We start from the raw sequence: 27,712 nt of genomic DNA on the forward strand, positions 1-27,712 counted from the left end.
CACCTTAGAGCACCTTACCATACCTTACTATGCACAGAGAATCACAGGCTCTGTCCCTGCCTCAGTCATTGCAAGCGCCTCTGATTTATTAATCACCACTATGTGGATACTGTTTTTAGAATTGATTTAGATTAAGTGTTTGTAATTTGTAATTTTGTTATTTGTATTTTAGTATATTTTTATATATTGTATTAAGTGTTAGTATAATTTGTATTTTAGTATATTTAGCATATTCTTTATCTTCTACTGTCCTTACTGCTTAGTTGTGTTTTTATATTATATACTTTAATTACTCTTCTGCTGTTAAAGAATGTGTTTGTCTTGTATGTATGCTGCTGAGACCTTGAATTTCCCCTGGGGATCAATAAAGTATCTATCTATCTATCTATCTATATCACCGCTATGCGCTACACGCAGGCTATTATGACCTGAAACGAAAGTAAAACTCAGTTATAACTTACAACAGAGAATGGCAGAATGGGCGACGATTCTTCATACTGTGTTTTCGTAAAGGGTGACTGGTCATCCAGCCACTGTAAAGTCCAAATATATTTTCAAAGTAAGAAGAAATCTGGCGGGGGAGACTGTGTGGTGGAGTATGACGAGAAAGGCGACTCAGCTACTATTTGGTTCAAATTAGAGGAAGGTAAGACCTGTAATTATTTTGGCGAAGTCGATGCCGATTATATCCCCATTACTAATTTTAGGCCTTTTATTATTATTATTATTATTATTATTATTATTATTATTATGCCAATCATGGTAACGGTTGTGAATTTCTCAGAACAAAAGAGAGTCCTGCTCCAAAAACATCATGGAATCACCATTGACAAGGAGCAGATTAAGATACATCTAAGCTCGGAGAGAAAATCGGTAAGTTTGAGCTTTTGTGTTATCAGATAGTAGGCCTATAGGCTACAAGTGTGTGGTGTATCGGGTGGCAAGGCTACCACGTGTAGCCATGTGACTGGGTTGGGTTGATTTCACGATTGGCTCTGAAGTGAACAAGATAAAGTTGGCCCCGGTCAAAGTCAACAGACGCCAACCAGTGTACTCATTGCTAACCAACAAGGCATGGTAGCTGAGGAGAGGAAAAAGAAGAATTGCATTTGTGTAGGCCTACTATGAAATGCTGTGCTGCTACGCTCCTTCCTGTGGAACGATTATCCTTACTGATCCTCAGTGTTTCTTGAACTGATATATAAATACCCGTACCACAGTTTGAGAACCACTGAAATGGGAAATTGCAGTTTCAATATAGCCATGCAATTATGAAATCCTCTGTAGCCTTATATTTTATTTTTAAGCCATCCATCCTACATTTGAACAACTTTATGTCATTACTAAACCTTTACAGTTTTATGAGGACTGTTTTGAATTCCAGAAGTTTAATTTAAGTTTGTGTGCATTGGAACACTTCCCTTAGTAGTCTGTCTGAACTGAAGCAAGTTGCTATTCATTTTCAAGGAGGCAACTGACCCCATTTCCAGGGGTTGACGGTCTATCTGAAGGTACCTACATGTATCTTAGCACACCTTTTTTTTTACCATTTTTTGCCTTTTGTAGGGCATGGTATGTGTGCTAACAAGGCAACAAAGGAAACGTCTATAGAACAGATGGAAACTGTTTTACATATATTAGGCAATTTCCTTTCTCTACTCACATCTTTATAAGAGACATTGTTGGTCAATCAGCGAGATCCATGTTTTGTGTTCATTAGGAACAATCAGTAAGATCCATGTTTTATGTTCATTCAGGAACGTGTCTATCATATTTTAATTATCAGGCTTTACCTCTAAATTTATGCTAGTTCACCTACTTGCAGGTCCTCTCATCCCAAGTCCCAACATATAGAATATCATCATCCATACAGAACAGTTGACCAACATGTCTTCCTTCCACTGTTGCTGGCAAGGACCACTTCCAAGACATGCATTTTTAAATTCCATAGTTTTGTTGTGCTCGACTGCTTGTGTTATATGATAGAGAGGCCTTTTCCATTTGTACCATCCAAACATCATGTCTAGATATACTTTTGAAGTTGCTTATCTCTATATTGTTATGCTCATCACACACAAGGATCTGATAGAAGATTCCTCCACTGCTTCAGTAGCATTCATAGAACAGAACACAGAGTTTGATATTACCCAAGGCAAAGACAACTCACACCCTTTTTCAGTTGAAGATCCCCAGAGTGAAGGACCCAGTGCATCATGTGGTATTGAAGTTCAGGAAGAGGAGGTTGAAGATACGTGTAAGCCCAATGTTGTTGTTGTGGAGAATATCCCAGAAGACATGACCAAAGACGTTCTGGGACTGATAGTGGAGAACATTAGTGCCGTTTCTGAGGATGAATACACTATGGAGCTGATCTATGAGTCCCATGCTGCTGTTGTGACATTCATTCACCCTGATAGTAAGTGGTTGATTGTGCTTTAACAACCTCTAAATACTATCATGGTTGTACTACTAATCAATCTCCTAATGATAATATTGTCAACTCTAGAGAAAACATTTATTCATTTGATTGCACATGTATTTCACCTACAGTGTCTTGCTTTTCATTAAATTATAATTAGCCCAACAAAGAAATCCACTATGAAGTATAATTCAACTACAATGCTGCTTTTGCAGATGTGGAGACATTTCTGACAGAAGCCAAGCTCAGCAAAAAATTCCAGCAGTACGGTCTGACTGCCCAGCTCCTGGAAAGACCCTGCAGTTTGAGGATGGAAGGTCTGCCTCCTCAGGCTGACAAAGATCTTCTGCATCTCTATTGTGAGAATATGAGAGTTGAAATAAATCCCTACCCATAATTTTTATTTAATAAGTGACACAATTGTTCCTTTTCCAGGTACCAGCCAATGAAGCAACAGATATAACACCATCTGACAAGACTGAAGGTAAGTGTTAAATTCTTCGGCATGTTATGCAGGGTTTTCGTCAATTTTCATTGACAACATTTAAAACTTGACTTGATTACAACCCAACCCCCATTTTTCTTGTGAAAGTTTGAGTGCTACAACCTGGTCAGCTACCTTATTATCAGTATATAAAAAATACAGAGGTACTGTTAGACCTAGTGTTCTGTACTTACATAATTTGAAAAATGTTGCACATAGATCTCTGTTTCTCAAGATCACAGAGTATTGTCGTATGAAAAAAACTAAAACAATCAGTTCTACCTAGTTCAAATTGCTGGAGCCAACAGCTAGAGTTGCCAGGCAGCTACAGTGCTGCATTCTGGGGGCATGTTCATGAGCCCCCATTTTCATGCCCTAGTCTCTTCCTCTGTGTACAGTGTAAGGGTGTGGACAGTAGCGTAGTGGTTAAGGAACGGGTTCCACCTTTGTGCCCTTGAGCAAGGCACTTAATCCCCAGTTGTAATTGAATTGACATATGTAAGTCACTTTAGATGAAAGGTGTCTGCTGAAAGTAAATGTAGGACTCTCTTGGCTTAGTCTGAACCAATCTGTTTCTTTGGATGAGTTAGAATACCTTAAAGACTATTTTAGAAGTACAATATTCATAAAATGTTGATCTCTTCTGTTGTTGCACATGATTACTGTAGACTCATCCTATAAATAACAATGCATTCCATCTTCTCACAGTTTCTAAAATAGATAATTCCGTCCTTGATTATGATTGGCTGAATCACGTTCAATGCCATTGTAAAACCCAGCACAACCATTCCCAAATGACCACATTTCATTCCATATTACTGTGCCACCACAAACTGATGCAAAAGTTAGATTTGCTGTATCTCGGCGTTGCTTGACAACCATTCTGATAGAAAAAATATATGTTTTGGCAGAATAATGACTATCTTTAAATAAATCGTTACATTTCTCGAAGCTGTGCCTTTATTTTAGGAAATCTTGCCAGGTATATGTAGTAACCGTTTTAGAAAAGCAATAAGCCACTCAAGTATGTAGGTTCCAGTGATTTTAAAACAACTAGACTACCATAACTGACTAACAACCATAACAGTTTACTTTCTGCCATTTTGAAATTCAAAGTTTGATTCTGTTTTGCAGTTGTTTGTTTTGAAAAGAAAACGTCCCTGTTTTAATTGTAGCAATAAGACATCAGCCTCAGCCTCAGAGTATATTGCTCTGTCTGATCTAATGATAATTGTCTTCAATTTACCCATGTAGCTCCCCAGCAGGAAGGTTCCAGTACCATCACTTCTGTTCCAGTACTGGCACTTCAGGAGATTAAAGTAGACAATACTTATCAGCCCAAAGCTGTTGTTGTGGAGAACATTCCAGAAAACATGTCAAGTGACCTAGGCCTACTTGGTTTGGTTGTGGAGAATATCAGTGGTGTTTCTGAGGAAGACTACAATATGGAACTGATCAATGAGTCCTGTGTTGCTGTCGTAACATTCAGCCACCACAATGGTATGTGTCAGGCTTTGGTGTAAAGCTAATTAGTTTCAGCCCTTTTACTGTGTTCAGCATCTTTTCCTGTGTATGACTGAAATGACTAAAAATCAGATGCCCATCAGCATCTACAACAAACATATAACAATACAGTGAAATATGATGGCATTGTCTTATAACTAATCAACAGCCTCTTGTAGCACTTCTAACTTTGCATCTAATATAGATTGCCTAATTAGTTCAAAAGACACGGTACAGATATTGTAAAGTTATGAATGTCTACAAGAAATATACTCTGCTGGTGTTTCAGATGTGGAGAATTTTTTGAATGAAGCCAGGATCAGCAAAAAATTCAAGCAGTACAATCTGAGTGCCCAGGTCCTAGAAAGTACCTGCAGTTTGAGGATGGAAGGTCTACCACCTCAGGCCAACAGAGACGTCCTGGATGTTTACTATGAAACACTAAGAGTTGAAGCAAAAAGTATTAGTATGATACCAGAGGAAAATGCTGCGGTTGTCACATTCTTCAAGCCAGAGGGTAACACATAGTCTCTTAAAGAGTATGTCCTATGCATGCTATATTGACTGGATAGATTGAATTAATTATTTTAAGTAGTCATCCCTTTGCTTACTTTGCATCCATCTAAAAACAAGCCTAGCTCTAGTTTAGGATATATCTATGTGTTACTTTATATTATACATTTAAAGAAATTAAGATTTTTGCATTTTTACCTGCATCACAAAAGTGCATCGACTGAAAGACAATGTCAAGGTTATTGACATAACCTTGGTTCTCTAAAGATGAACATAAGATGTTACCTCTATCTGCATTGTTAAGCACATACTAGTTTACATTGGAAAAATGGGCAGATCATAGCAGTGCTATGCCATATAAGCTAGCTAGCTGACCCAGCCATTATCTCATATGTATGGACCTCTGAGAAGAGGTTGGTTGGAAAGAAACATGCCAAGGCCGGGATTCCCAAAAGTTAAATGTTCTTGTGTTCTCCTTCAGAGAGCTGAGGTAGTGTATACTGTATGTGCCTCAGCATTTCTATTGTACTTTTTACCATTGTACCATTTTTAAATCTCTCACACCACATTTAGATTTTGTGGACATGTTACACAGAAAGCACAGCATCTGTAAAGTTGAAGTCTACATGTACCCATATTATGAGTCACTAGGCACAGCACTGTATGGTAAAGACAGACCAAGATGGACGACTCCCAGACCATTTATGGTAGGTATCCACCCCACCTGTTTTATAGAAATAACCAGATTGAGAGGTATACTTCTGCATTTTGCTAAAGGCAGGCACTGACATTTGTTGAGAACAACCTATAATAAACTGCATGGTGCCTGTCTAGATTGCTTGTATTTCATAGGTTATGGTTATCACCTTAAACACTCGTGCTATTTGCAACTGGGCTTGGAATAACTCCAGGCCTTTCCCTGAATCAGCGGTCTATCTCTACTAAGCTGTACTGACCATATAAATTTGGAGTCATATCAAGTCACCATCAACCTCTTCGGCATATTTTTCATAGCATCTGTACACATAAAAGCATTTTCAATTGCTTGGGTGTAAAGAATATTCTTTGTTTACCTTTCCAGAACAAGGGAACTGAAAAACCACCTTCAGAGAAAAGATGTACAGGTACAGTATGTGATTAGCCGCAGCTATATGCTGGCACCACTATTATGCAATAATTAATCTACAGTAAGCTATATTATTCTCTATAAGGGGTAAGGTTAATGGAATTTGCAATAGTGCCACTGCTGACTTTTACTCATTGGTCAAAAGCTGTTGTTGTGGAGAACATCCCAGAAGAGATGACCAGAAACCTTCTGGGACAGTTGAGAGCATCAGTGGTGTTTCTGAGGAAGAATACACTATGGAGCTGATCTACGAGTCCTGTGTTGCTGTCGTAACATTCAGACACCCTAAAGGTATTTGTTTGTTATATTTTGGTGTTTAAAATGTTCTCGAGCACAATAGATCAAGATATAATCTCCTTCATATTACTAGTCAAAGTGGACACAGATACTATTTTTTGTTGTTTGTCTTCATTTTGACCATTGCTACATTGTAGAATAAAACCAAAGGTTCAAACTGGCGTCTGGTGAACTTATTACAACGTCAAGATAGTGATTTTGGACTGGCCACAGCCTAAACATATTTAAATCCATCCGTTTCAGATCACTAAAATAGGGCCCTACAGCTTTACACACGAATGGCATTTTCTCAACCACCTCGAATGGTTTTCAGTTGCCATACATGTTGAGCCCTTGTTTGTTGCTTTTATTTCACTCATGTTAATCGCAGAGCAGTCCAGGTGACTATGTCATGAAGCTGGCTATAATGATACCAGTAATGTGAAAAGCAATCAAGAACGGCAGAGATTCTTCCTGATTTATATACTTTGCTGACACATTGGTGCTGATATCAGTGCAATGTACTCCACTAACAAGGTTTGATTTCTTAGTTTCTATCGTATTAGGGTTAGAGCAGGGCCGTAGTCACCATAGACATTGCCCAATATTCAGATATGACCAAAATGTCCCCCCCAATATACGGACATAGAAAAATAAAGAAAGAAAAAAATGCTATACTACAGGAAACCAATAAGCACCACCATCTGAAATGTAATCAAACGTAAATAATGCATAAAAGAGTAATTTAGTGATTCCAGAGAGAGTAGCCTACACCTCTGAATGGTTTGTCCTGGTGGTTTTGTGTGGTGCGCTATCAAAAGCTTGGGTGGTGTGCGCTATCAAAATCACCATACTGCGGTGCAGGCCCACATGTCAACAATATCGCAAAAGCTACCGGTACAATTCTCACAAAACCTGTTGGAAAGGTGTAGCACAGGCTAAGGAAACCCCATTTGTTTTTGTAGCTGAATAGACTCAAAGGGAACTTTTAAGCATTTTCCATACTGTAGCCTATTTTCTTGCAATGATAACGAAAGTGAAACTTATAGTGCCCTTTTTATGATGAATTTGTGCATGCCCGTGTCAGTCATTTCACGTCTTACAACATAAATAATGCATTCATATGCTAGTAATGTCAGAAATTAATCGGTTTATAGGCCTCTTACAAAAAGGTTGTTACATCTTGCATGTTACATTTAGCTGCACGCACACTCAATCGCGCATCCATGCAGGCAAAACGTAAAAATCACAACTTTGAAAAAAAAAAAACTGGTGATACCATGCATTATAGCCTGGTTTCTGACAGAAATTACGTGTTGTGTCAACATGTAGAAACACTCCTACAGCTTTTATTTGAATGTACGTAGGTCTTAGTTAAAAAAAATACTCAGGTGTAAGTAATTAGTCAAAGAGCCATTAAATTCTGTGTAATATAGAGGTTAACAAAGATGCTCTAGTTTGTAATTTATTTTAAAATATACATTTTGGAGACAAATGGAGGGATACCACAGGTCTATGTCCAGAGATGGATTACTGAATGGGCCATTGGGCCTACTAGGCCCAAGAGCTCAGGGAGCCCTGAAGCCCAAGCCTCTGCATGAAGTTGTTTCTTCTCCTCCCTTCTCTTTCCACAAAACTCACCAGAAGTCATCATTTAAAAAGTGAAAAATCTTCCGGGGGAGCATGCCCCCGGACCCCCCTATCTTTTTGCATCTGTGCCCAGGGGTTCATAATCCATCCATGCCTATGTCCGTCAAAAGTTTGGAATAGTCTAATAGCCTAATTGACTGACTCAACTAATTACTTATTTGTGATTTTTAATAATATTTTTGCATGGCAGGAAATGTATTGCAATTCTGTTTGGGGGTCCCCCAGTCACCACCACAAATTTGGTCCCCCCCAATGTTGACATCATGACTACGGCCTTGGGTTAGAGCCCTTTAACAATGAAACCGTTTGCCACCACCGTGTCTGAATAGATTTTAAAGCACCCATATTTGGTATAATTTAAATGTTGACTGAATTGAATTCATTGATACATTGTTTTTGATAAAATAATGTGCCAATCAATAATTGATATATCAATATCTAGTTGGTATAAGAAATATTTCTTGTCAGTGAATAATTAACACTTGAATAAATATGGTTTTCAAAGCGAAAACCAATGGGTTTTTATTCAATCCTAAAAAGTATCTCAAAAGTAACTATCAATGCACTAAATCAGGAAAAAGACTACACTAGTTGCGTCACATGTCACCGACTGACTGACTGTGAGAGTAACAACTGGGAGGTTTCACATTCTATGGTAGGACTACAGAATGATATTGAAGATAATCAAACAAACTTGGGTTTTCTTCTGAAACCTAGAGTTAGAGACACAGTGTGTGGCCAATGATTATGCACACATCCTACACACACTATCATATTAGGTTAAACTGTGCAAGGAGGCAATTCAAAGACATGGGCCCAAGAAAGAAAGCATTAATAGAGAAGCAAATACACCTGGGAATCTGGGAAGAATTCAACGCTTGTTACAGTATCAGTCATCACAATCGGTATACATCATTCAAAAATTCTAATTAAATATGTATTACTGTATATTAGTGGACTGTTAAATAAATAAAACCCCAAACTGCTGTTTCAGATTTTGAGAGATTTCTGACAGAGGCTGAACTCAGCAAAAAGTTTCAGCAGAACAATTTGATTGTCCGAGTCCTGGAAAGCACTTGTTGTTTGAGAATCGAAGGTCTTCCACCTCAGGCCAATGAAGACCTGCTGCATCTCTACTGTGAGAAACTGGGAGTTGAAATGAAGACTATTGTGACAAAACCAGAGGAAAATGCTGCCGTTGTTACATTCTTGAAGCCCCAGGGTAGTACTGTATAGTTCTGCCTGTACTATATTTGCTCTGTTGTATGATATTTGCTCTAAATTAGTTTATACATAACATCTTACTTTTTAAGTAACTGTTATTTGTTATTTATAACACTCTTACACTACATTTCAGATGTTGAGACAATGTTAAACAAGCAGCACAAGATCTGCAAAGTTGAAGTTAGCATGTATCCATACTATGAGTCTCTAGGCACAGCCCTGTGTGGTAAAGACAGACCAAGATGGAAGATTCCAGACTCTTTCACTGTGAGCATTCACCCAACACTGCACGAATTTCTCCTGAATAAGAAGCTACCACCTCACATCAATGACCAGATGCAGAACATAGACATTCTGCTCAGTCCACTCCCAACCCTGCTGAAGATGAAGGGACTCACAGCCAAACACATAGACGGCTGGAAGGAGAACACCTCAGATGCTTTCCACCAGATCATGTCCAAATATGGAACACTTGAGAAGATGATGAACCCGGATGTGTGTAGCTCAGTGGCAGAAGAGCTGCTACCAATGGCGAAGGACCATGTTGTCATGAAGATGGATCCCATTAAAGGACAGTTGACACTGGCAGGAATGGCAAAAGCCATAGATAACCTGAGACAGATAGTAGATGACATAGTGAGGAAGACAACAAGTCAGCTTGAGCGGGAGAGAAACAGTGTCACCGAAGGCATGGATTTGCCTGCTGACATGTTTAAACTCCTGCAGCTTGATGGCCTGTCACAATACATGGCAGCCTCCTGCCCCCAGGTGTCTCTTGATTACAAACTCAACAGAAAGAAAATGATCCTCTCAGGTCTTACCAATGAGGTCCTAAGTGTGAAGACCTGGGTCCTTGAGAAGAGAATGCAGATGAAACAGTTGCCGGTGGAGTTTGACCGTCACATAGTGGAGTTCCTGATGGCAGTGGACAGTGAGATGATGTCTGATCATCTCTTCTTCTCCCGTGGAATTCATGCCATTTATGTGATCAAGGACACAGGTGTGGTTTTGACTGGAAGCTCAGAAAGATCCATGAATGAGTCTATGGAGAGGATGAAGGAGACTCTGGCTTTCAGGGTCCTTACGGTTGAGGATCAGGAGGTGCTCAGAAAGTCAGAATGGAAGACTTTGAACACTGAAGTGTTGACTATGTACAACACACCTGGGAAGATTCCACTGTTGACGTTATCTTCAAACCTACCTGACAGTGTCATCGTTACTGGTTTTATTGAGCCTGTCAAGGAAGCGAGCCAGATCCTTCAAGAGTTCCTGCAAAATCATAAAAGAGTTGTAGACACAGTGAAGGTCAAATGCTGTGCGGCTAAAAGGTTTATTGAAGAACATAAATCAGAAGAATGGAAAAGATTTGCAAAAGTTGGTGAGGTGGTGGTAAATTTTGACCCAAAGTGTCCACTAATCAAGCTGTCAGGAGAGCGTACTTATGTTAAACCTGCTGTGGATGCTTTCAAAAAGATGGTGACCAGCTTGTGTATAGATCAACTGAGAGTCTCTAAGCCTGGAGCGAAGAAATATTGTCAGGAACAAGGTAGCTTGCTACTATCAATGCTGGGAAAGGACCATCGATGTGTTGTTCTGCTTCAAGAGGAGGATGATGATGACGTTGATGAAAGAGATGATGGAAAATTCTCAACATTCTTAGACTGTTACTGTGCGGTTCAGATGTCTTGTGGGGTGCTTATTGCAGTCAACAAAGCAGACATCTGTAAGTTTCAAGCCGATGCTATGTGCAATGCCCACCAAGTTTCGTCTTCCCCGGTCTTTCAGTGTCTCGGGAATCCTTGACGGAAATTTGGACATGCGAAAAAGAAAAAAAGAAAAAAAAGAAAAAAAAATCTGACTAAACCTATATGACCGCCGCTTCGCTGCGCGGCGGTCATAATAAGTAATGAAACAACCACTTACAATGAAATCATTTTCTTATTATAAACCAGTTGCAAACTATTACAAAATGCTTTGTTCATCATTTGTAAAGCATTGTTCCTATGTTAATTTTCATAAATAAAGTATTTGTACACACAATGTAAAATATGTATCCTCACCCTAACTAATCATTAGTGCATGTGTATATTATTGCATAATTTATTAAGTATTAACAATAATGTATAAACATATTTAAGATATAGGCTTATTTACTATGAACAAACTATTTATAACTGTGTGAACAAATGCTTTACAAATGATAAATTAGAAATTACTAATGATGAACAAACCATTAACTAATAAGTAACAAAGGCTTAATAAATGATGAATTGTGTGTAGTTATTATAAAGTGTTACCTATGTATTTATTAATTTATTACAATTCTGCCATGGTTAGGCACCACAACAATACTATAGGACAATTTTAGTAACAATCAGTTGCATACCATATTTTTGTATAAATCAGGGCAAGGATAAAAGTGTGGTATGATTCTGTTGCAGATTCTGACAACCCCCCCCATCCCTCTCCATTTCCCCCTGTACTCCACCATTCCATTTAATGAGCATGCTCCTCTTCTGCCCTCTGTGGGTGACTTTGGGCACTGCTGTGCATTTTCACTGTGCTGTGGTAGTGCTTCCACTAGAGGGCAGTAACACATCTTCTTATGAAAGGCTTATAGTAACACATCTTCTTATGAAAGGAGTCTATTGTTTTACTTTTGCAAGTTTACATTTTAGACATGTGTCTAATATGTCATATGTCACTCACTGAATCATGGCAAGGGGGATGGGAAAGACAAAATCAATTAGAAAATGAATTGCACTTAAATACCCTTAATACAATATCTGTTATGGCATGAGTGTGTATCATCATCAAATACAAACATAAAAATATCTCACATCTTACAGAAGCAGTTCACAAAGTAACTAAAGTGACAGGACATATTTAGAGACAATGTCTGACTCCCATTATGTAGCAACCCTTCCCCACACCATGACTGGGAAAGAACACAGCTTTTGCCCTTTGGACCCGATAGGAAGAAGAAGAAATTCAGATTTAGCCAGACGTCCTCTGGTCACCGGCGACTCTCCTCATTAGCCGTCTGAAGCAGCCCTGACTGGTTGGGCCTGTCCCGTCCTTTTCTCCCTCACTCTCGCTCACTCTCTGTCCCCCCAGAGGTAATCTAGGAAACGGGACAGGATAGTCACTCATTTGCCATTCCCAACCAGGCTGTTTGTCACTGCAAGACATGCCGTGTTCTTCCCTGACATTCTTTCACTAGTCCCTGTCCCCTTTTCTGTCTCTGCTCTTGCAAAGCAATTTATGTTACACTGTCCCAGACAGAAAGAACAGGTCATGTCACACACTACTCTTATAAAGTTCTCTATGGGAATAAACCCTACAATTGCAGGACAATGATCTGCAGATGTAAGTGTACAAAGTTCTTGTCGAGCATTGTTGTTGGCAGTAATTATATAGCCTGATCATCTGTGCAAGATGGACATCTAAGTTTCATTTCGTTTTTCCACCAGACATTTTCGAAAGACTTCCCTTCAGCCATTCCAAATGTGCATTAATCATGAGCATTTCATTCTGTACATCCATATGGCGTATGCATATTGCAGTAGCCACAGCTCATAGGAAAGCACCACTGGAGCCTACACAGTCACAGTCACATATCAAACCCAAGGAAAATCCCTCTTCTTATCTCCTAATCCCCATTGCAATACATTTCCTGCTTTCTTATCCACACACCACACTGTGTAATTATTTGTATCTCACTTCAAGTATGTCTGTCTGTCTGTTTAATTATGTCTGTTTCTCTCACCTTTGGTATATTTCTGTGTGTCTCACCTGTCACCAGGTAGACGTCAGGGAGAAGGTTAGTTTAAGACCTGAAATGATTAAGCAGAATTAACAAAAGCATCATGCTTAAATGTGGGCAGGGGGATTTACTTTAGGGCAGCCGTGGCCCACTGGTTAGCACTCTGGACTTGTAACCGGAGGGTTGCCGGTTCGAGCCCCGACCAGTGGGCCGTGGCTGAAGTGCCCTTGAGCAAGGCACCTAACCCCTCACTGCTCCCCGAGCACCGCCGTTGTAGCAGGCAGCTCACTGCGCCGGGATTAGTGTGTGCTTCACCTCACTGTGTGTACACTGTGTGCTGTTTGTGTTTCACTAATTCACCGATTGGGTTAAATGCAGAGACCAAATTTCCCTCACGGGATCAAAAAAGTATATATACTTGAACTGAAAGTTGTGGTTTCCCACTCCATCAAATTTTAAATATTTTCTACAATCTACTTCTAGTATTAGTACCCATTTAATGCCATTTACACATATAGACCCTAAACCAACATATGTATTCCTACAGCATTTCAAGTGGCACAGAAAACAACATTGAGATAATGGTAACTTGGGGGGGGGGGGGGGGGAAACCCTCTAGTTACAGATTGAAAGAGACATTACATTACATTACATTACATTATTCAATTAACACCCACATAATCATGTAGATGGCTTTTGGCTGTTAACTATTTTATTACATGGCAATGTGGTCAAGTTTATGATGACTGCTTAATGTGTCTTCTGAAAATCAGTAAATAGTCAATTGGGCACCAACAAGACATTTTACTACTGCCTATATTTCCCTGTAACTCTAAAATTGGCATTAGTTTTTAAGCCATGCCTAACCTTGTCTGGTCAGTTAAACCGTTTCTGTTTCCCTCTTGGATATTGAGATAGCTGTCCTGCAGCGACTTGCCCTTGTCGTGGACAATTTGGTGTCCGTTGGAGGTGGAAGTTCGTTTCTGCAGGGCCACGCACATGGAGGTGGCGGAGGGCCGGTGACTGGCCCCCTTGCAGCGCAGCAGCTGGCCGTAGGCCCGGCGGAAGTCACGGTTGAGAGCCGGGTAGAGGATGGGGTTGAGCGCCGAGTTGAAGTAGCCCATCCACAGCACCACCGAGTGAATGATCTCGGGCGGGTTGGGCTCGGCCCGCATGCCCATGCAGGTGAAGTAGGTGAAGTAGGGGACCCAGCAGATGACGAAGGCCCCCAGCACGGCCGCCAAGGTCACCGTGGCCTTGTGCTCGCGAGCCGTCGCAGCGGCCGAGGCCGAGCGGGCAAAGGAGGGCGTGGCTGCACGGATGCGCTGCACCTGGGAGGGGAAGCAGAGGCCGTCATGCTGTCAAAAAAGTTCAACTCAAAGCGGAAAAGTGTCCAATGCCATTGACTTTTTTACTGAATCTTGCGTTTGATAAGCGGCAAACAGCGTTCTGTCGGATCATGGCCTAATACACTCATTTTGTAACTCAGACACATGGAATTAGTGCACTAACAATAAACATACTCAAATTTTGAAAGAGACTTAGTCCAATTATACATCCTTCATTTCATAGAAGGTACATTATGCAATTACCATAAATTCTATAACTGTAACATACATACAGTCACAGATAAAACATTTTTTAAATGTGAATGCTCTGGTATTGTACGTAGACTGTATAGCATAATGTGTTTTGTATGTGACAAATGTGTGTGTGATAATACCAATACATTACTTTTAGATGGGCAGTTTTCAGTCACAGTTACCTGTTCACGAGCCACACAGAAGATCCGATGGTACATCCCACACATGACCAACAGGGGGAGGTAAAACGTGCCAAAGGAGTCCAGGATGACGTAGCTGTTATTCCACTCATAGCGGCAGCTCCATTTCTCCTTCTCCTCATGCATTAGCCAGTCCGCGTGCTGGACGGTAAAGTTCTGTGTGTTCCAGCCCAGGTGAATAGGCATAAAGGATACAGCCAGCGAGCTTGCCCAGATGGCTACGATGGCGGCGGCCACCCGCCTCGGGGTGACCCGCCTTGGGTAGCACAGCGGGCCCGTGATGGCCAAGTAGCGGTCCACGCTGATGGCAAGCAGGGTAAGGATGGACGCCTCGCACAACATTATATCCATGGAGATGTAGATGTTGCAGAGTGTGCCCCCCAGTGGCCAAAGGCCATCGCGCAGCTCCTGTGTGGCTGACAAGGGGAGCACCAACAGGCCCAGCAGCAGATCGGACACTGCCAGCGACACCACAAAGCAGTTAGCGATCCGGTGGAGCCGGCGGCTCGTGCCAACGGCCAGGCACACCAGCACGTTACCGCCGATGATCAGCACGATGAACGCCACGAGCACCACCCATTTGAATGCCGTGGATATCATGGCTGGAGTTCGATGTGTCACGCGAGGAGCAAGCTGTCCTGCATGGCTCTCCTCTCACGAGAAGCTTGAAGCAGATGAAGAAAAATATTTTTTGTTGCTACTCTTGTTCCACAGCTGACAGGTAATAGATTGAAGTCCTGTGCATTGGCCCCTCTGTGTTTATCCTGATCCAGCCGAACCCCAAACTTTCATCACAATTTAGATTTGGGCACCGGTACTGTCCAGAATATGCAGATCTGTGAACTGTGACATAAATTCTTCGGAAGAGACCTAAACATGTCTAAGACGACGAGGTCAGTCTGTCGGTCACAGAGGCATCATGGAACTACAGGTCTACAGCTCTACAGGTGGCATCTCACCAAGGGAAGGTCCCTCCATTCCATCAATTGTGGCCTATTGAGTAACAAGACAAAATTCATATCAGACGGAGACAAATCTATAGCAATATAAGAATCAAATATCATAGCCAGTTCAAATTACTTTTTTTCACAACAATGAAACATTATGATGCACCGTTTTCATGTCATAAACAATCTCATAAACATTAATGAAAGCACACCAGTAAAATCACCTTCCCCAGAGCAACAGCAAACAATGCCTTCCTCGTACTGTATGCCATTAACGTTAAAGGTTAAGACCTATTTCCTTTTTACCTTGACATGTAATGGGGAGGAATACAAATGTTAATGAATGCAATGGCCAATGATCCATTTAGCTGTTTCCTCCAGTCACCTGACTATAACCCAAGTATATGGGCGCCTTTGGCATCACTGAGAGTCACACAGGTTTTAAAGCTTCCTGGCTGCCAATGCTAATCGTTTCAAGACCAAATTACCACAATTGCAACTGGAGCCTAAAGGAAAGAAAGTAGAATCACTGACCATGTTGTAGCTGGAATTACTATATATCCGGTAGCATCACAATCAATACTAAAGTTTCATGGGAAGCTATTCAGATAGCTCTAAATGACTGAAAGTAGAATGTAAGCTCTTGCTCACCAATACTGCGACAGACCACAGTTTAGAAATGAATTTGTATTCCAAAATCATTTGCCACCTCAAGGACCCATGGGTGTGTGTGAAAGTGTGAAAGAGGAACCAGGTGCATCGGTGAGTGTTATTGTTGTTTGTACTCCCCCCAGTGGCTAACAGGCCAGGAGCAATTTGCCCACAGTAGACAGGTGATACCTCTGCAGCAGAAGGCAAAGCACGATGGCCAGCCATTTGGACAGATGATACCAGCACACGCGAGCGGAGGCAAAACAGTAATGAGATCAGGCCTGTTTATTGGAGCTCAAATTAGATCGCCCAGAAGCTGCGGGTGGAGAAGGCCCATCCAGGCCCCATGGACCCACGTCACATGTCACATACAGAGAAAAGGCACCAGTGCACCAATAAGGACAAAAAAGATGATTTGCAGGGACAGAAATTAGTCTGTGTTGACTGATTGCAATGTTCACGTATCATAAGAGGGCTATGGGTTACACCTCATCATATTTCAGCTAGTTAGACATCTTTTTGTGGTGCTCAATTTTTCATGTAATTGAATGTTTCAGCTAATATTAATTTTGTGAATATGCAAGTACAGCTTTATCTTGCATAAAAGCTGAAAATGCAATTGAAAATATAGCTTCTTCTACAAAGCTCAAATCAACCATTATGGATATAGGACATACAATGCATACAATGCATACAAGACACTTGACTTCATCTGTGACATTTGTACTAAAATTGTCTTGTGGAAACTTGAAATAAATTAAAAGTTTCTATAAGTGAATTTTGAGAACATACATAATGGAACAAACAGTCAAGGGATTAAACATATAAGGAATATAGGTCTATCCACTTTACTGTTGGCTTGGACAATGTGGCAGGAGGCTTAATAGTGTGAAACTGGCTTGTATGCAGCTCATGAGGTGCTACTTCAACTGATCCCTCTCCAATCCATGTAAATGTCATAAATCAACTACTAACAACCAACATGGAATCTGTCAAACATCACCACCACCATCACCACAGTCTAGCAGTCTTACGCAGTCTCAGTCTTAGGATGAGACGGAAAATACAAGCCATAAACGCTCAGCAATGGCGACATCGCACATAAAACAGACAGCAAATTATTTATTTCTCTCTTCTGTTTTTTCTGGGTGGCTAAGACAGGGACTCCTGACCAGGCCTGGGCAGCACTGAGGAGAAGTTAACAGGCCTTGCAGAATTTTCAGACAGCAGACCTCAGCCCTCTGCTTCATCTGACAAGGCTGTTTATGCACATTGACACGCTCACTTTCCAGCCATAATTTGTTAGCCGCAATAAGCTAAATCAAGCTGCAGCACTGTCGCAATTATTCACCACCAACACAGTCATAAGCCAAGGCAGTCTGGCAAATCACATTCCCCATCTTGGTTTTTTTTTTTTTAAACATGAGTCAACATGAGTGTGTGTAGATTCAGTAGAGAATCAGCTCAAGTTCAATTTCGGTGTTCTTCCTGTCTTGATGTGGCCACAGAAGACTGGTCAGCAAATCTCTGCCTGGTAAAGAGTATGTGGATACGAGAGGTGGCAAGCATGCCACAGGCATGGACTGCACATTCATCCACAAGCATCTTTTGATGCTTCAACAGCTTACATTTTTTCTGTACCTTTCTCAGTCTCTGATTTATATTCTTTCTTTGATTAATTCATTGCTTCCTTCTTTCTTTCTTTCTCTTATCTACCTCTATGGCACACGTTTAAATATAACATTGACTGCTGTGAGACCATGTGACGTATTGGCCTTGTAAAATGTATACAGACCTTTCTACCCATGGCATGTTTACCTCAGAATATACAGTGTATGTTTTCTTTTCCAACACTTGAGTGCATGTTCCTTTAAATGCCTCTCTGTGTGTGTCTTAAAATCACAGTAAAGGTGTCATGTTTGCTGAGAGATTTCAGACCTTAGACAGATCAAATGACCTCCCTACGCTACTCTGTCATTTTGTTTCTCATTTGTCCCATTCCACTCCATTTAATTTCTCATCTTATATCTGTGAGATTAAATTTTAAACGGAAAAAGCAAACGACAACCCGGTAGCTGCCATTATTCATCTCTTAAAACTAAATTATGGAACAAAAACTTAATAACTTTGACATTGATGCAAAGCTTTTTGCTGTGTACTCTATGTTGACACACTCTCTATGCTGCAATAACATGCTCTCCTCCATGTTCAGCCTTAAAAGTCACTAACATGCGTTCGTGGGTCTGAGATTTTTCTGTATTTTAGGCATCCGTTCAAGTTATTATTTTACTGCGACAACACAGTTTATCCTAAAACTCTTAGAAGTTAAGACCAAGTGTAAATACAATATTCATTAAGCTTGTCTTTTAAGGACAAAGTGAATCTATTGTATGAACTCTCAATAAAGCCAAGCTGTTCACTTTCCATATCACAACATTTCAAAACCAAATTCCGCCGGTTAGAGAGAAGGGGGTCGCGAGACTTGGCCCATTAACACTGCACTAGGCAACCAAAGGTTTTTCTTTTTCAAACATACAGACATACAGTACAACTCTCTCTATCGCTCTCTGTCTCTGTCTCTCTCTCACATACACACACACACCACCACCACCATCACTAACAGGTTCACTTAGATCTTACACCATCTGAACTTTTCATTCTCTATATGAGTTGACAAACTTTATAAGGACAAAGGCTCTACATGAACAGGGGACAAACTGATAAAACAGAAGAAAATACAGAATAAATCAACGTTATTTTTGTCATATCTAGAAATTGTCGAGTAAACAGTAAAATGTTAAGACCAACTGTAGCCTAAATACTAGGGGTGTGAATCTCTCATGTAAAAGACAATACGATTCACATCTAGATACATGGGCACGATTAGATACAAGAAAAGATACATGTTCATAAAAAACGATTCAGTACGATTCGATGCGATTCGATGTAATTCGATGCAGTTCAAGAATGGAAAGCATTCTGAAAGATTTTTTATCATTTGCTCAAGGTGCACATTAATTTTATATTATCAGTTATCATGGTCATGGTTGTCAATTAGGCAAAAAAATGTGTGAATATGATTATCTAAACTGAGGTTTGTTTCATATACTGTATTGAAATGAAAAAAGAATAGTCTACATTTCAGTCAAACACAGCAGCCAAATACAACATATTTAATAGACTTTATAGATTTTATAGAGTTATATCGGTTTGTTTTCATGGAGCTGTAGCCTTGTTGAGGTAAGACAATACCGAAATAAAATAAAACAGTGCTTAAGACACTCTTGGCCTTTTCTCATATAGCCTACAAGAATAAAATAAGTCTCTGGGTTTATTTTGTTCCAACGGTAGACCTAATGCAGAAACCTATAATGCCACAAGTCTGAGTGAATATGAACAAAATAATTGGCTAATAATTTGTGCATCGTTTTAGCAAGGGCCAAATTATTATTTAACATTAAGGAAATCCCTTCATCAAATGTAAGGCTATACTCTACAGACTATCGTTGTTGTTTAGTGTTTAATTTCGCGTTGGATTTTGAAAAACAAAAGAGTAAAAACTGTAAAACAAACGACCGAGTGCGAGTTGTCACGTGCTTAAGTTGCAGTAGAAGTATGGGTAATGAGGTCATTTGACAACTTTGGGCAATGAATGTAGCCAAAAACGAACTGCATTACAGTGGTGAGGTCTCCCGCTCCCAGCTTCTTTCGCTGACCGGAGGCCATGTTCGAAAGTCGCTTCTGACACCAATGTAACTATTTTATAGCGACACACACAGTTGTCCAATCAAAGGTTTATTCGCGGAAGCGGGAATCAGCCAAACACATAGACCAAGACCAAGACACCATTACATAGGAAACACAAGGGAAGTCAATAAAACAAGCACGATACACGAACAGGGTTGTCACATACAATACACCGGGTAAAACACATGAGGTACAACCTAAAGAAAGACTACACAAGCTAACACATACATGACAAGGTAAACGCAATTACACTCACTAAAACCGACATTACACAAACCAGCATTCACACACATTGCATTCTGGGAGGCTAGCACTCAGTCCAAACGACACCGACGTTACACAGCCCCCTCACAAGCTATTGCCGTCCTCGGCAATATTTCCTCCCTTAGCCATTGCCATAACGTCGGTGTGAGCATTCACTCGCTCAGTCCATCAGTCTGTGGTACCGCCAACAACACGTGGGGTGCACACGCCGCAGGAGCTCACTCAACGGGGAGCCACGCTGCTAGCAATCCAGTGCGGGCGTGCTAGCAGCCACGTGGCCGTCCCCGCTCGTCACCAGCTCCCTCTCAGCAGCCGCCCTCAGGCTGCACTTTCCGCGGCGTGTCACCGCGGCACTCCTCCTCTCTGTCTTGGTCTTGGTATGTGTGTGTTTCCCGCTTCCGCGAATAAACCTTTGATTGGACAACTGTGTGTGTCGCATCAAATCGTTACACTATTATTAACTGATATTTAACCAAACTTCCACAAACAGCAAAATATGCATGCATTTCTGTTACTAAGCTTCAAAGGACTCCTTCCTTTTGCATTACATTCAATTATCGATTTGTACAGACTTTCCCACAACACGGAGGTGACCGAAGATGGTAGGTAAGTCTTGTAAAACAATATTTTTTAATAAACTGGGTAGGCCTACTCTTACTAAGTTCTTGATGCTTCGCTTTATGTATAGGGACCCTATTCATACTACTAAAGCGCTAAAGCCAGTAGGCTACTCCTTTGATCAATATAATCTAGCTCTCGAGGGGGTGTTCAACTCGTTGTCATGGTGAAAAAGTCCCTGGGTTCAAATTACTCCTGAATTACACTTTAACAAAGATACTTCACAAAAATCCAAATTAGAGCTGGCAACTGCCAATGGTAAAAATAATGGGTAACTTTGTGAGCAGGCACTGATTTACGCCTGGGACAGCAGAGGTGAGTAGTGCGATGGAATGAGAATGAGGTGACCGGCTGTCTCATCTCAACTACCTGCCTTTGTTGTTGTGAACTTGCAGCACCCATTCAACATTAAGACTTCAGAAAATGCACAGTCACCTCGCATGTCTGAGCAGTAAATGATATAATGCCTGCCGAAAGCCTTTCTGCCCAAAAACAATGCATGCAGCCATGCCAAGCCAACCCTTGGTGTGTCACTCATGGTTCATGGAAGATATATAAAAAAACACACTGTTATGTTTGTCACATGGCATGTTGTACCACAGAACTCACAACTAGTTTTTCTATTGAGCGCCCCAGAGCTCAGTTGTGTGTAATGTGTCAACAGTGGTAAGGGCATGAGGATGTTTATTGGCATAGATTCTGAAATGCCACTGTCGCTGTGAGAGCTGGCCTACTCCAGCAGTCGGATTCTCACTGCTCCCCTCTTGCCCCCAGAGACACAATGGCAGTGGGTGTAACATGAGTCCTGTTTCCATGACAAGATCCCTGGGTTACCTTACAGGACATTACATAATTCATTCTTTTCATCTGTGCATGGCACAACTATTCAAAAATAATTAAAAAAAAAAGTAATATGTGTTGTATTGGTATTAGTAAAAAAAAAATTATGTTTGGGAATGTTTGTGTGCAGTAGCGTAGCTGTGTAGCGTAATGTGGTGCTCTCTCAACAGAGGTCGAGCCAGAGTCGAACACAGACACAGAATGGTTTGTGGTCCTTGCATGAGTACTCGCATGCAGGCAAAAGTCTGGGTAAGAGAGTTGGAAATGAAAGGGATCAGGGCAGGTTAATCCCATACAGGATTAACATCCAGTTAAAACATTACTTTGCCCATGTAACCAGCGACATGAACTCGGACTGCCCCATGATGGACACAAAGTAATCATGACAAAGTTTTTATGATATAATATAGACAATGACATTGATATTAAGAAATAGAAAAACTAAATTAGGGGACAATCCCGAGAAAAGCCAGATTAGTTATTTTGGAGACCATACTTGTATAATGTGTCATCCATATTCATATATTAACACACATACATAATTTCCCATTTGTGACATCAAAGCAGGGGAACCAACAAGTAGCAAAAACACTTTGACACACACCAACCACTGGCGCCAGTTTCAGTCACACATCAAACAAAAGCTGGCATTGGCTTGCAGCCAAGGGCCAGGTTAGCTTCTGAAGGTGACTGTATCTGACTGCTTTAGAGACTTGTTGAAACGGTTCTTATAGTGCTAACCATGGCGGTAAATGTTTAGCCACTAACTCTGGAATCAGAGATAGTTCACTAGTTGCCAGTGGTTCTTAAACTGGGGGTTGCCAAAAGTACTGGAGGGGTCGCGAAATGATTTGAGTCTGGATTAAAGACATTTTTTCTAAAGGTTTTTAGTCAAAGGCTGCCAGTGACATAATGCCTTTGGTGGTGACATAGCCTACCTATGAGAGAAGACATGTTCTGCCTCTACTTCCAATGTCCATATCACAACATTTCAAAACCAAATTCCGCCGGTTAGAGAGAAGGGGGTTGCGAGACTTGGCCCATTAACACTGCACTAGGCAACCAAAGGTTTTTCTTTTTCAAACATACAGACATACAGTACAGCTCTCTCTATCTCTCTCTGTCTCTTTCTCTCTCTCTCTCACACACACACACACACACACACCACCACCACCACCATCACTACCATCAGCACGTTTCTATGAAATGTGCAATGAAAATGTCAAACAACAGGTTGCTGCTAACATGCATGCGGTGCCAATTTCCAACAAGGTTCACTTAGATCTTACACCATCTGAACTTTTCATTCTCTATATGAGTTGACAAACTTTATAAGGACAAAGGCTCTACATGAACAGGGGACAAACTGATAAAACAGAAGGAAATACAGAATAAATCAATGTTATTTTGGTCATATCTAGAAATTGTCTAGTAAACAGTAAAATGTAATTAACATACTTGATTTCTCTACTCAAGTACTCAATGTTTGCACACAAATATTTCTGGTTTGACAAAATTACTTCTACTTCCTACAAACACTCACTTAACACAGATTAATCCCAACATAAACAACATTCAACAGATGTGGTTAAATTCAGAAACCCAGAGAAGGTACTGTAAGTAATAATGTAGTTTCACTCACTTCAGACAGATGGAGTGTGAACCAGTGGCGTGTGCCAACTCCTTGTCCATGCCGTAGTCCCCTGTTCTTGAGGAGAGCTGTTGACTTGTGTCCTGCCTGTCTGCCTCTGTGTTTGCCAGCCTCTCAGTTTCAGCCCTGCCTCTTTCCTTTCTCCTCTGCTCTCCTCTCCTCTGCTCTCCTCTCCTTTCCTTTCCTCTCCTCTCTTCTCCTCTCCTCTCCTCTCCTCTCCTTTCCTCTCTTCTCCTCTCCTCTCCTCTCCTTTCCTTTCCTCTCCTCTCCTCTGCTCTCCTCTCCTTTCCTTTCCTCTCCTCTCTTCTCCTCTCCTCTCCTCTTTCCTTTCCTTTCCTCTCCTCTGCTCTCCTCTGCTCTCCTCTCCTCTCCTTTCCTTTCCTCTCCTCTCTCTCCCTTACTTTCTTTTCCTTCTCTCCTTAACCTCCACTCCCGCCTCCTGGCTCATTTCACATGGTCAGCTCCTATAGCACATACTCCTCCATACATTCTGTGTTGTGTGTGTGTGTGTGTGTGTGTGTGTGTGTGTGTGTGTGTGTGTGTGTGTGTGTGTATGTGTGTGTATCTCCCTATATGCTTATTTCCTGCTATGCTTTTTGTTGTTACTGCTGTGCACAGTAATCACTGTGGTGCGATTCCTGTAACTGCTCATGTTTCATGCAAATGCATTTTGCAAGGACATCGATGTCAGGAAGACACCAATCAGTTTCACAGAGAGCACATGAAATGCGCATTCAGAGACACATAAAGGCTACACACACAATTGCATGCACCCAAAACCACACACACACACACACACACACACACACACACACACACACACACACACAGACACACACACAGACGGGGAGACACACGTTCACACACACAGACACACACAGACACACACAGACACACACACACACACACAAAACACACACACATAACACCCATAAAAATCACATGTATATTTATGGTAATAACTTGTAATGCCTTGTAGAAATCAGAATAATGCTACTTGGTGGGAACTATGATGCTGCTGTAAGCTGAGGGCCAGGCCTGTTGGGAATCAAGGTCTGCCGTTTAATCATTTCATATCCTGAGGGACACATAAATAATATTAACGTGCACACAGCCATGGGTGGGAATGGAAGACGCTGGAAGAACTTCTTTCCATAAGCCGAGCTGATGTTTTCAAGTTAAAGAGGAAGAAACTCAAAAACTAACAAACAAAACACGACCGCTGAGCTAAATGAGTTCAAGGGAGGACATTTAAACTTACATTAAATATTTCAGAGACTTTGGTATGTATTATCACAGCTGAATACAGGCCATATTGGAAAAAAAGGGGGGGGGGGGAAAGACAAACTAACTGTTCTTGTTTGTGTCCTTGGTGAACTTAAAGGGAGAGTCCTTAATTCAGTTTTGGTTTCATTAAAGGTTGTTGACATTTTAGCTTTAGGCCCGTCAAATAACCCCCCTCCCTTGATTGGCTAGAATTGCTCATCTATGCTTGTTTGTTTCCCATTTACAGAGCCAGGACAGGGATTGTAACGTAAGGAGCTATTAGCAGAATTTGATTTAAAAACTGTGGACTACACCTATAATTGTACAACCTACCATAAAGGGTAGGTCATAATCATAAATAATCATTCACCAAGACATGAAAAATGCGTACATTAGATTTGCCTCATAAGTGAAGCACATACTGTACTGGCGGGGAGATATGAAACTTTCACTGTCTCATTGTTCACTGTTCACTTGGCACGGTTTGCACCATGGTATTAAAAGTAGTTAATATGAGAGGACTGCAGACTGACATGCAACCTTAAATGGCCAAAAATGTTAAACCATTATGGCTTGAGTTATGGGGACCATATCTGTTTCATTGTTCAATGTTCATGGATAGCACAAAGATATGACCTTCAGCTCTGCTCAAAATCCATCAACTCCACTGGCTCATATTTCAGATGCCCCATTGTGGCTCATTCTCTTATCTGCAGTGCGGTTGTAAAGTACCTTTTAATCCTCAGTCTCTCTTCTACATTAATGGACACTGCTGTTTGACTGCTTTTTTTAAATCTTTTAATCGAAAAAGGACTTTGTATCTAGGGAGTTTACGGAGATGACGATGATGATGACAATGATCTAATAGTGAAAGACTTTTCATTGAGGAGGTGAACCAACATTGTTACACAAACACGGAAATCCACACTGCGTCATGATGGGGGAGAGAACAGGAGGATAGAGAACAGATGACATTGTGTGATGGTAACGCCTATGTTAAATGGCTAATGATTACACAGCACTGTGCAGATACCGGATATGGTGTGAATGTTGGTTTAATCACACTGATAAAGAGCCTCACAACCCCACGTTTTGACGGGGGGAAGTAGTTGGCACCTAAATGAATATGCATTGTTGCCATACTGTAAATATATATCAATTAGATGGTGACCATGACCATGGATCTGTGTTCTTTTATGGCTCCATTATTGAGGAAGATGTTTCAGACAGTGAGGAGATGAAAGGATGTGCACACAGTGTTTACAATTGGCAGTTATTGACCATGCGTATACTGCATGTGTGGGGACTGCTGAAGCCCATACGGTTTATAATAAAGTTAGATAAACCAGATGTAGTCCTGGCTGATAAAGTTAGATGAATGTCTGTTCTCGCAGGATGTTGGATACCACAGTGAACAGGATTAATTGTTGTTTAGGTGGAGTGCTATTTTGTTTGACAAAGTGAATGTATATCAGATTTAGATTTACATAGGGGGCTATTTTTATGTAGACTAATGCAGATAATAATCTCTCTCTCACTCAGGAAAACTCAACTCTGAGCATTATACTATTAGGTTTATTTAGCATTATTTAGCATTACACTAATGGTCAAAAGTGTGGGGTCACTAAGAAATTTTCATTCCACTTCATTATATAGACAGAATACCAGCTGAGATCAGTTGTATTGTTTTTTTAATCAGGGCAGCAGTTTTCAGATTACATTATGTTCTTACATAATTGCAAAAGGGTTCTCCAATGTTTTATCAGTTAGCCTTTTAAAATGAAATCAGGTTAGTAAACAGAATGTGCCTTTGGAACATTGGATGAATGTTTTCTTGGGCGATGTAGATATTGCATTAAGGATCAGCCATTCCGTTCTACAACAGTCGAATCGTATCACTAACATTAGCTATCATCGTTAAGGTTATGTTAGCGAACTTGTTAGCTATTATTGCTAATTAACTAGAATATAAACTGTATGAAATCAAAGAACGCAAACTACAGAAATATAGCACCCCCCCAAAAAAACTGACATTAGTATAATTGAATCGGGCAGTAGTGACAAAATGCTTTATGCACACACACACGTTCCACTGTTTTCCTATTCACGGTTCGTGCCTTGTTTGCGTCCACTCCGGCCTGCACAAAGCCTAAAATGCGTTCACGAACGCTGTGAATAGTGAACCAGTGGCGTTGTACACATAGCTGTTTTTGTTTTTATTTAAATACGTGTGAAACAAAAACATAAAAAAGCACAATATTCATGCGTGCTTTAAGTCTGGTACATAAACGGTAAAATCTCAGGTAACATAGTCTACGCTAGTTAGCTACTAGCATGTCCGGAAAGGCGAAATCACGTATTTGAGTAGAGAACTCAACCAATCAGAGGCAGAGTAAGGCGGGTTTTGGCGTGGCCATAGTAGGATTCATAAATACGCGTCCGCACCACTATGTTTGTTTTCCCATATGCAGTTAGGAATGTGTTCAAACACTGAGGGGACAGTTAGAGGAAGGATCGTGAGGAGAAATCGGCTGAATTTGACGAAAAGAATCCCAGACTACTCCTATCTCTCCCTATCTTTACATACAGAGAAAAAGTATGTTGGACTCCATTCTGCCCTCAAGTGATGTTAGAATGACTGAACGATTACTTAATTATGAATAGCTTCCAGTATATGTCACTGCATGTTTGAGCTCAAAGGGATGACAGCCTTTTTATTATTATTTGGATTATACATGACAAAAAACAATATGCTCATCATGTGTTTGTTTACATAACCTCTGGCAGGCATGTATTTTAATTCTAGTCATGTTTGCAGTTAATGAGATGAAGAAGATAAAGGTCAGAATGATTTGCATACCTATAGGGTAAACTGTCATGGTGAAGTAGAGAGTTGCGTTTTAAATTTAAGCCATTTGAATATCACTTTAATCTCCCATGTGCTATAGCACAGTGTTTTTCAACCACTGTGCCGGGGCACACTA

The 27,712-nt window shown here is 40.7% G+C and overlaps 2 protein-coding genes and 1 long non-coding RNA gene across 6 annotated transcripts in view; 2 read left to right on the forward strand and 1 right to left on the reverse strand.

The window, feature by feature from the left end:
• Positions 1–2,858: 2,858 nt before the first annotated feature.
• Positions 2,859–6,420, forward strand: LOC121708912 (protein mono-ADP-ribosyltransferase PARP14-like). The gene is made up of 6 exons (XM_042091870.1): positions 2,859–2,903; positions 4,166–4,403; positions 4,696–4,923; positions 5,493–5,626; positions 6,001–6,043; positions 6,191–6,420. Exons 2-6 carry the CDS (start codon positions 4,277–4,279, stop codon positions 6,289–6,291), a joined length of 633 nt encoding a protein of 210 aa, XP_041947804.1. The 5' UTR covers positions 2,859–2,903; positions 4,166–4,276; the 3' UTR covers positions 6,292–6,420.
• Positions 6,421–10,849: 4,429 nt separating this feature from the next.
• Positions 10,850–27,712, forward strand: part of LOC121710013 — a 21,224-nt gene continuing 4,361 nt past the window's right edge. The window contains exons 1-2 of the long non-coding RNA XR_006032078.1: positions 10,850–10,940; positions 11,997–11,999. This is a non-coding gene — a long non-coding RNA (uncharacterized LOC121710013). The remainder of the gene's footprint in view (positions 10,941–11,996; positions 12,000–27,712) is intronic.
• hrh2b (histamine receptor H2b) lies at positions 11,519–23,611 on the reverse strand. Of its 4 annotated transcripts, none has more exons than XR_006031862.1 (5): positions 23,454–23,611; positions 14,727–15,737; positions 13,829–14,292; positions 12,965–13,031; positions 11,519–12,319 (listed from the first exon to the last, which is right to left on the reverse strand). XR_006031862.1 is itself a non-coding variant. In XM_042092385.1 (5 exons), exons 2-4 carry the CDS (start codon positions 15,342–15,344, stop codon positions 13,025–13,027), a joined length of 1,089 nt encoding a protein of 362 aa, XP_041948319.1. In that variant the 5' UTR covers positions 15,345–15,737; positions 23,454–23,611; the 3' UTR covers positions 11,519–12,319; positions 12,991–13,024. The 4 variants fall into 4 exon arrangements, 3 of the variants coding, with proteins under 3 accessions (XP_041948319.1, XP_041948318.1, XP_041948317.1); XM_042092385.1 differs by having other exon boundaries at positions 12,991–13,031; XM_042092384.1 differs by having other exon boundaries at positions 11,519–13,031.

The sequence above is a fragment of the Alosa sapidissima genome, chromosome 5 (genome assembly GCF_018492685.1).
Source record: "Alosa sapidissima isolate fAloSap1 chromosome 5, fAloSap1.pri, whole genome shotgun sequence".
Taxonomy (NCBI): Eukaryota; Metazoa; Chordata; class Actinopteri; order Clupeiformes; family Clupeidae; genus Alosa; species Alosa sapidissima.

What these genes read in the sequence shown, in the direction of transcription:
- hrh2b (XM_042092383.1), bottom strand. Translation starts at nt 15,344, where the DNA reads ATGATATCCACGGCATTCAAATGGGTGGTGCTCGTGGCGTTCATCGTG. An exon ending in TCTGTGTGGCTCGTGAACAG is followed by an intron (nt 14,293 to 14,726) that starts GTAACTGTGACT and finishes TTCCCCTCCCAG; the next exon opens with GTGCAGCGCATCCGTGCAGC.
- LOC121708912 (XM_042091870.1), top strand. Translation starts at nt 4,277, where the DNA reads ATGTCAAGTGACCTAGGCCTACTTGGTTTGGTTGTGGAGAATATCAGT. An exon ending in CACATTCTTCAAGCCAGAGG is followed by an intron (nt 4,924 to 5,492) that starts GTAACACATAGT and finishes CACCACATTTAG; the next exon opens with ATTTTGTGGACATGTTACAC. An exon ending in CGACTCCCAGACCATTTATG is followed by an intron (nt 5,627 to 6,000) that starts GTAGGTATCCAC and finishes TTACCTTTCCAG; the next exon opens with AACAAGGGAACTGAAAAACC.